General features: G+C 45.2%; 1 protein-coding gene across 1 annotated transcript in view; it reads right to left on the bottom strand.

The window, feature by feature from the left end:
• Positions 1-238: 238 nt before the first annotated feature.
• Positions 239-10,196, bottom strand: part of GRID1 (glutamate ionotropic receptor delta type subunit 1) — an 829,564-nt gene continuing 819,606 nt past the window's right edge. Inside the window, exon 16 of the mRNA XM_066620630.1 lies at positions 239-667. Coding sequence (XP_066476727.1) covers positions 239-667 — 429 coding nt within the window. The remainder of the gene's footprint in view (positions 668-10,196) is intronic.

Here is a 10,196-nt window from a genome sequence, read left to right as displayed (position 1 = left end):
TAGTTTGCCTTTTTTATTCATAGAGAACAAAATTTACAAAGTCGTTCATACATTTCTTCTTTTTTTTTTTTTGTATTTTTTTGTTTGTTTGTTTTTTACTGACTTTGAAAATTGGGAATATTCAAAATACACTTTTTTTTAACCCCACTTCATTCTTTCGTTATTTACAGATATATACAAGAAAAATGTAAGAGTTTTTTTTTTTCATTGTATTAAAAATCTTTGCTGGTTGATTTCATTATATGGATGTTCCATGGGATGGCTCCATCACTTCTGGAATGACCCCCCCAGGCACAGACTGAAATGACATTGGAATGGGTGTTTTCACCGGGCTTTGACGAAATAGTCCTCCGTTTGGTGATCTGTGTTTACACTGTATAGAGGGCATGGTGGCTGAGCTGCTGAGAGGCAGCGGCAGGTTGCTGCCAGAGGCACCTGTGAGTGTCCTGCTGGCACCATGAGTTGTCTGTTCTGGTAAAAAGGTGGTGACAGAAAGTTGCGTGTTCTGGTATTCGCGGACAGGCTCTAGGGTCTGACTGGGCTGCATACCACCTATCTCCAAGGCTGAGATTTCAATAGATGCCGGGGAGAGTTGCTTGTGAGCTAAGTCTTCATCAATTAAACTGTTCATACGCCTGTGGACCTGTTCCAAGTTCACTTCTTTATCCTAGGAGAGAGAGGGGGGAAAGTTGATTAGTCCCAAAGGATAGCAGACTCTGTCCCCATCCAAAGAGAGGATAGCAACATATTTAATTCTCATTTGTCTTGCCTTTCCACCCACAGTGAAGTCAAAATATGTATCTTGTGATTTCAAGAGCCAGCCCACTTGAGGCTTATTGGAGAAGATGATCCAGATCTCTGAAAACTGCAGCCTACCCAGTCCAGTGTAACTCACCAACCATGGTTAGAAAGCTACCAAGCCCTTAAGGAACCTCCTGTGTTTACTGCCTTCTAGAACTGCAAAAGCCCAGTGGTTGTCATACACCTGGAGGTTAATGGCTGGTGAGCTACTGTTGGCATCGTAGGTCACAAGGTGTGCAGGCCTGGCCTAGAATATGGCAGCCCAATATCTGACAGATGGCAGAAAGTTACAACAGTGTTTTGACCCTAGTTGGGGCTTTCCAAAGCCATCCAGGCACAAATCAAAATAATAGTCTTGACCTAAGTGAGCTGGACTCATCATGTCGAAAAAGAATAATCTCCACCATTATTATTTGTTGTGTGTTCTTAAAATCAACGAAAACCTTCCGATTGCTTTATTATATATGAATGCTAGCCTGATTTAAGGTACACACATCAGACAGCTACAATTGGCAGTGAATTCTCAACTAGTCTACAGGCATCTGCATGAAGTTTACATGTGACTGTCTGCACTGTTTTCTTCCACTTGTTGAGGAGGAATGTCAAGTGAGATGTGGTCCCAGAGTACGAGGTTGTAAAGAGAGGGATGCCAGGATCACAGTGATGGAAGAAGGAGAATTGTACAGAAGCAGCTGGAGTCTATTTAATATGAGAGATGACAGGAGGAGAAGCAAGCAATAAGAAATTTAAAAGTAATCTAGACGAGAGATGACCTGAACATGGAGAAAGGTCTTCCAGGTATAGAAATAAAATGGCAGATAGTGAAGATTTTTGGGGGGGGGGGGTGCACAGGGATTTGGTATCATACACAAGCAATAAAACTGATTGTGAAATAATATCAATAGCATGTCCCAAATGATACCAGACATCCTTGCATTCTCCCTGTGTTATGGAGGAACGCCATCTATACCACTGTACTGTGTACCATGGCACCTATGCCACCTTCTGAGATAACCTGAAGGAAAATGCCTTCCAGGTTGTAGATGTTGTTCTGTTTATTAGCACAAATCATTAAGAATTTAGCAAGCAAAACTCTGAGCCACAATTCTCACCTTCAGCTATGTATGATCTTTTAATGGAAGTTTCCCAACCACACATTACGCTCCAAGCGACCAGAATGACAGTCCAATCCTAACCGACACTGGTGCAGCGGGCCGCATGGCCTAAGCTGTATCCAGCTCTAGCTAGCAGCAGTCTGGAGGTCTCCTCAGGGTTCCCCATGTTGAGCCTCAGCCTACACAATGGGTCTGCTTGGATCTGCACCCACTAAATCACTGGCACAAGTCTGAGAAGCTGCATATCAGGCTTTCAAGTCTGGGAGGCGGAACAGGATACGGCATAGGCCAGTCCTGCTGGTTCTGCCCACTCCTGGGCCTGAAACACTCCCCTCTCTGCCCTCCTTGACCTGTTACACTCCCTCCATGCCCCAGTTCTGCCCTTGCTTACCTGCTCCGTCAGACATCGCATCTGAATTCAGCACTAGCAGGATGGCTCAGGCTTTCCTGCTAGCGTGGCCTACTTATTATGTGCCACAAATGTGCTTTAAGGCATATTTTGGACACACTAAGCTGGCAGAGCGACTGCTCTCAGTAAGATTAGGATTGCACTATGACTGGCTGTTCTATTACTGGAGCAGCATGGTTGCCGGCAGTAGCACTTTCTCACTGTTTCTCCAGCCCACAACGCCCCATTCTTTTTAAATAATAAATAATGTGGGGGGCATTGATCTGGTTATTCCCCATGCCAAGTTCACCTGTCCCCATGGAGGGCCAATGGTGTGGAGCAGGGGTGCCCAAACCCCGGCCCGGGGGCCACTTGCGGCCCTCGGGGGCTCCCAATCCGGCCCTCGGAGAGCCCCCAGTCTCCAATGAGCTTCTGGCCCTCCAGAGACTTGCTGGAGCTTGTGCTGGCCCAACGCAACTGCTCTCAGCATGAGGATGACTGACCTCTCACCTGAGCTGTGGGACGAGGGCTCCCTCCACTACTTGCTGTTTCATATCTGTGATGCAGCAGTGGCAGCAAAGGAAAGGCTGGCCTTGCTTTGTGCAAGGCCTTTTATAGGACTTGAAGGAATGAAGCAAGAGCTTCATTCATTCATATAAGTTCCATCTCTAATAAATTCATTTATGTAAATTTATACAAATTTTAAATGTAAATTAATTCTTTTTTTTCCCCCGGCCCCCGACACAGTGTCAGAGAGATAATGTGGCCCTCGTACCAAAATGTTTGGACACCCCTGGTGTAAAGGGAGGAAACAGCCCATCCTTGTACAGTGTTGGAGTGATGTGCCATGATGCCAGAAGGTTGTGGCAACAATGGCACTCCCTTAATTAAACCTCAAGCTTGAAACATTTGTAGGTGAATAAGTTCCAGCGGCAAGGTAAGGACAATGCAGCTCCGAGGTAAGGGAACAAACATTCCCTTACCTTGAGGACGCTTCCATGACTGCTACCCAACTACAGGATGCTGCACATGCCCCATTGGCACAGGTGTGTCAGTGTGGAAAGTTGGTTAGGATTTGGGCCTAAGTGAACCTCTTTCACAATCCCGATCCATGAAACCCATTTTCTTAATGAATAATAATATCCACCTTCTAATGGATTCTCCCCTTGATAGGACATCAAACATATTTAACTTATGAGCTGATTAGATTTATCTACAAACATTTCCATGCAAGCTGAGTGAGACGCAGATGTTGGAAGCAATTCTGAGAAAGAATAAAGGGGAAGGAGCTATTTGAATGGAAGTCAGAAGCTCTTGTGGGTATATTATAAATCCCGTACAGATTGTCTTCTGCTGTTTTGTTTGTTCACTTACTCAATGTGTTTGCATCCCTTCTCATCAAGAAATGTTTCAGGGTGGCTTACAGTTAAAATAAACACGTAAATACCAACAATGGATAAAACCATATAAAAAATTTAAAGAAGCAACACAACACAGGAAAGAAAACAAAACACCAATCAAACCGTCCAGCACAAACCAACTGACAGGAAAATGGAATCAATTAAGAGGTTAGGGCAAATAAAACTATTTTACCCACTTGCTTAAAACTCATGAGGGGATTCATGCCATGAGGTTCCAGGGCAAGCATTGCAGTGATGGTGCCACAACTGAAAAGCTCCAGTCTCTGGCCCCGGCCCTTTAATTTCAGAAGTTGGAAGTATTTGCAAAAGGGCCTCCCCAGAAAATCTGTGGGCCAAACTACCTGTTACAGTTAATGCATAGGTTTGACCTGGCATATAGGATCTCCTCTATGGAGAACTTGTGCAAGGAAAGCGCCCTACAGGTAGACCACAGCTGCGATACAAGGACATCTGCAAGAGGGATCTGAAGGCCTTAGGAGTGGACCTCAACAAGTGGGAAACCCTGGCCTCTGAGCGGCCCACTTGGAGGCAGGCTGTGCAGCATGGCCTTTCCCAGTTTGAAGAGACACTTGGCCAACAGTCTGAGGCAAAGAAGGAAGGCCCATAGCCAGGGAGACAGACCAGGGACAGACTGCACTTGCTCCTAGTGTGGAAGGGATTGTCACTCCCGAATTGGCCTTTTCAGCCACACTAGACGCTGTTCCAGAACCACCATTCAGAGCGCGATACCAGAGTCTTTTGAGACTGAAGGTTGCCAACAGTTATATGTGGCAATGCGAGCTCCTGCCCTGGTGTTGGTAACAACTTTGGGAAGGGGATGAGATATTTTTGTCAGAACCACAGTGCAAGGGGAAAGAGTTCTACAATCCCTCCCCAGTCCTAATCCTGCCCCCCCCATATTTTATAGTTGTTATACTACCTTTGCTAAAAGACACACACAGGACCAAAGTACATGATTAACAGAGCCTGCAATTTGGCCCTTAGAGGATGGGCAGGTTTGTATGGGAAAAGGTTGTCCTCAGTGGTGGTCCTGGGTGGGGTCAGGGCGGCAAAAGGCAGTACTTGAGGTAGTGTCCAGTGGCGCGTGTGGAACCCCCAGGCTCCCACTGCCTGGCAGCAAGACCAGCAATGCAACATGACGAGCAGCTGTAGGAGGCTCCAGTGTGCGCTTTTCATGTGCTCCAAAAAGCCCTTTCATCTGCCCTGAACCTCTTACCGGTTTGTCGCCTTGCATCTGGCCTCCCAATCCCAAAGTAACGGGTGATGACCTCATCTCCAGTTACTTCCAGTGGTACTTCCAATAGGTGGACCAGGAAAAGTGGTACGGCAGGGGACACACATTGACAAAACTCTGCTCTGGTCCCATGTCAATACGGAGCTACGGGGATCTATGCAGGCATGTTGAATTGCATGCAGCAATGGAGAGGAAGCCAATGTAGCCATGTTAAAACAGACAAGATGCATTCCACTTAATGGGTTGTTGATCACCAAAGTAGGTTATTGTATTTTATTTTGAAACCTTTAAATGCCACCTTTCCAACCTATAAAGTGACCTAAGTGGTTTACAATCAAAGCCAAGTGCAACCGCATTTCTTGGGCCAAAATGCCAAGTGGTTTCTCATTTGGTGTGACACATTCTGGTTATCTCCATCTACTCAGCTAGAAGCCAGCTTGCAAAGGGAGACCTGATGCAGGGTTTGAGAAAGGTGACATAAACTTGTCATGACATTCTTTCCTGTGCTAAAGCTCTCCCTTGCCGCTGATACATACTGTATCAGTCCATCTCTTTGACTATCAATTCTATGGGCCAGTTCACTCTTACGTACTTATAGTGGACCCCGCTGCTGATTGTATTTACAAAATACAAAAGACTTTTTTTTTTTTAAGTCTAGCATTACTTTAAAAAAGAAAAAAAAAATGAATATCTGACTTTTCGGGGGTGGGTGGGAGGGATCTGGCAATTAGCCAGAGACTAAGCAAAACTAGTCAAACCCATCTTTTCCCCCCTGTCAGCTGGCCTCTGATCATGTTGGGGCTACTATTAGCATGAAATGGCCCTGCTGCCATTGTGCCATTAAGCTTCAGATCAGTGCCAGTCCATGACATTTTGCTGCTTGAACAGAGTCCCCTTCCTTTCTCTGCAGGCCATCCATAGCAAGATGCTCGGGGGGGGGGGGTGTCGCTGTGCCACTTTGGGGAACTGCCCTACAATCTGTCACCCGAAACATCTTGCTTCATGATAGGGCCAGCCCGGCTTCAGACCATATCTAATTACTTCAAAACAATACATGTGCTCTCTCACAGCCATGTGCTCTCTAATGCTAACTCACCATTCAGCATTGTTGCAAAGATGACGCCAAGATCATGGATGCGAAGACGAAGCACTTTAAACAGTCTTAACACCACATAGAAATGCTTAATATTATCTGTACTGTTAAAATGAAATCAATTTTCACCACTAGGCAAGTTTGAAATTGGTGCAATAGTTCAGGTTATGCATCGGTTCCCGCCTATCTCATAGTACACCCATTCGATTTAAAAATGGGACGTCTGACATTCCTATGAATGTCAGTTATGAACCTTCAGAGAATGTGGCTGCCGACCAGCTGAATGAAGGGCATCCCGTGCCTAAAATGGATGGCCAAGAAGGGAGTCATTTTGAGATTCTGCATTCACTCCCTTCATTATTACTCTCCAATTTGTCTAGTCCATTTGCAAGGCCATAATTCCCATTCACTCTGTCAGAATTTGACATAGGAGACAAGGCTTAGCTATAATAATCAGGCTGCCAAAGTAAAGGAGCAGGAGAAACGTATGTAGTTTGTTACTATTTTTAAAGTATCGACTATGCACTATTAAGCCAAACAGATACAGGAAATAAATAGTTGAGTTTTAATATACACTAATTTACACCCTCATTAGTCAAGGTTTTCAATACTTAGCAAGGTGTAGTCATGCTACATAGATAAATGTGGAGGAAAAGACTCCACAGTGTACATTAATTTAACACTGGCAGCTGACCTAGTCAAATATCACTTAATGCTACATAAAATTTGCTGACTACATTCTGAATACAGTTTCACTGGGGTTGGTTTAGTAATTATTGTCTCTTATTAAATCTGATAGGAGATATAACTCCAGAGCCTACTTTCAGATCTGTTGTATGTTCTGCCATTAGGAGGAGTTCTACAGTGCAGCTTCTGCTCATGCAGAAACATCTTGATGCATCTGGATTTCATAATATATTCTCAGTTGATTTCTTTTTGTATGCCACCTGTCAACCACCTAGTCCAGCGGTTCCCAAACTGTGGCTCTGGGACCCACCAGTGGGTTGTGACCCAATTTTTAGTGGTTTGCAAAACTGACAGGGCAGATTAGGCTATATGCATCAAGGGTTAAACAAGCTGCTACTTGGGAGAGGAGCACTGCTGCCCAATCACCATTATAGCCACATCCCTTGGCATTTATCAACCATGCAGCAGCCTCTAGGGCAGCGATTTTCAACCACTGTGCTGTGGCCCATTGATGTGCTGCAAGTGGCCCATAGGTGTGCCACAGGAGATTGGGGGAGGGTAATTTATTAGTAGGGTCACTGGGGGATATAAGCCCCCTGCAGCAGCATAGTCTTATCAATTGTCAAAAAACAGATGGTGTGCCTTGACAATTTTAGCACCTTGTCAGTGTGTCCTGTGATGATGAGTGTTGAAAATCGCTGCTCTAGGCCCTCTAAAAAGTTTGAGAACCACTGACCTAGTTCTTTGAATAGCAGATGGCAGGTAAAAATGCTAGATCAACATCAGTTAAATAAATATATGAAAACAAAGTTGACACATAGCATACAAAACCCACAAAACCAGTAGTAATTAGATCAGCTATCATCTACAATAGCTCTTTCTAGGAATGTGTAAAACTGGTCCCTTTATTTTGGCAGATATTTCTGGTTTCTTGCAATGTGGTATCACATGCTTGGGATGCTCATCTGCAAAAAGAGATGTGCTGTTTCTTCAAGGTGGATCAAAATCAGGGCTGTGGATCAAAATCAGGGCTATGCATCATGTGAATATCGGTATCTGCAACTGAACATCTTGTTCTCCCACTCAAAAATCACAGAAAATAGCATACATCAATGCTGATCTGAACTATGGTGACATACAAAACCAACAGCCCAATCTTATCCCCTGCCATTCCATAGCATGCAGCTGCACCAATGGAGCGCTTGCTGCATGCCATGATGGGCTGACCAGAAGGCCAATGAGAGATAAATTTAAAAAGCATGTTTATTTAACTCTTGGTAGGTTGCGTGGTAGCTGGCATTAAATCCAAGGAGAGGAAGTGGGGTTTGTCAGGCAGTGAAAGAGGGGATAGCATCCTGTACAAGTCACTGCCATCGGAATCCAGCCCCTCTCTCCCCTGAACCGCCCCAGTTCTCTACCCCAAATGTCCCCGAACTGCCCACACTGCCGACCTACCTGCTTCATTGCAGATTCCAGGTGGTTCTGGTGTGCAAGGAGTCACTGGTATTTCCACCAGTGTTTCCATCATGCGTGACAGTGGCACAATGTTTGCGCCATTGTTAGGCCTTTTACAACAGCAAATCAGAAGATATGCTGTCATACAAGGCCCAGAGGATTGTGCCATAAGACCTTTTTAAAAAAAAAAACAAGCAAAAGCAGATCCAAAAGAGTAGAACCTATGTAGAGAGTTGCACTTATGCCTGTTGGGAAACTTATTCAGCACCTTTTTCCCCTTCAAGGATGGAAAATCACGGATATTTGTGACATCCATTGCTCTTATATGAAGATCTCATTACCACTAACATTGGTGGTGCTCCGGTAGATTTTAATTTGTTGGGGAGTCATCTCAAATGCCTGAAACCATAAGGATGGGTGGAATATGACAATTATTTAAAGCCTGACAAACATGTACATGACAAACATGTACATATGAAATGGTTTCCTATGTAGAAGGAAGTTTAGAGTCAGTGCCAGATTGTGGTGAAGGTCCCGAGTCAAAGCGCTGCATTGGGATTCCCCCATGATGTGCTTGACCCTTGCCTCCCCCATGGCATGTGCACACATGCACCAGGCTCCACCATGGTGCCTGGTCAGGAAAGGTAGAACGGGAGTGGAAAGACACCCTTATGCTGGAAGAGAGGCAATCGTAGTCCTTTTAGACTACGATTTAGATGACACAATCAGACTTTTGAAGATGAAAGAAATGAAGATGCAAAATATCCTCAGGTAAAGGGGAATAGGACTGCACAAAATGGTGCTTGCAAGTATTAAGATTTTTCAATATTGCCCGGCACAGATACACTCATAACTGTAACATCTTGTTGCAGTCACCCTCCCAGCCTCTTCCCAAGGAGGTAGATCAACATCCTGGGGCTGTGGATATGCAAATAGGTAAGATTCTGCTCTTTAAGAATTTATTGTGCAACAGAAAATGCTCTCACCAGGAATTAACTTGAATCAAATCACCCCCTTCTGCTTGGAGTCCTTCAGAGGCACCCTGTACCCTGCAGTGCCTCTCCCTGGAGTCTTTCATCTGCGGATCTCAGGCAGAGGTCTGCTGCTCCCAGAAGCCTTTGGCAATTAAGCAAGGGAACCTCAGAGCCTGGATGGCTCAGTGGACAAGGTGCTGCAGTGGGTTTTCCACTGTTGGGGCCTGAAGTAGCTGGGGTTGTTCCCACGTGGAAGGGGCGACTGGATTCTCCTCTGCAGAGGGGGCTCACTGTGCTCCTTCTTCCAGCAGCTGATCACCTCTCAGGGCTTACTGGGTTGCACTTAAATTCCTCTGATCTTTCTTCCCCATCTGTCTCCAGCCTCTCCATCCTTCCCTGCTCTTTTGCCTCCTTTCCAGCTTCCGCCCCCATCTCTCCCAACTTCCTTTACGAGTTGTTGCAGGCTCCCAGCAGTCAGCCATCTGAATGATGAGCATTCAGGGACCTGTCAATCAGTCAACCCCAGTCTGGAGGTTTGTGGTGGTGATGTCCCTGCTGGACATCTCCCAAGCGGATTGCCACTCTGTGAACAATCTAGAAATAAAACCGGAAACATGCCCTATGCTATTGTCTAGGGCAGTTTTGCCACTGAGCATGTGAATGCTGTCTATGAGTGTGGCTGGGAGACAGTAGCGTATTGGTGAAGTGGAAATTCAGAGGCGCCTTTCAGCTTGATGTTTTGGTGTTGGTGGGTAGAATTCCTAATGTTTACAGATCCTCTAGCAAGATGAATGAGAGCAGCAAAAGGCAACAGGAGTCAGTCAGCCCCACTGAGTAGCTTCTCTTATATTTTATTTCTCAGTTGCCAACACTGCTGGGCAACTATGTGATAAACATTAGATCAGTGGTAGGGCTCTTTTAACATATGAGGTAGTTGTTGGCATAATTGCCACCACCTCCCAGTCCTTTTGTATAATTCAATGCCATTTTTGTCAAAAGCTGGCTTTCTAACTGCTGTGACAAAAATG

The sequence above is a fragment of the Tiliqua scincoides genome, chromosome 3, assembly GCF_035046505.1.
Source record: "Tiliqua scincoides isolate rTilSci1 chromosome 3, rTilSci1.hap2, whole genome shotgun sequence".
Classification (NCBI taxonomy): Eukaryota; Metazoa; Chordata; class Lepidosauria; order Squamata; family Scincidae; genus Tiliqua; species Tiliqua scincoides.
The sequence above is the reverse complement of the archived record's forward strand: the minus strand, read 5'-3'. Positions and strand labels throughout refer to the sequence as shown.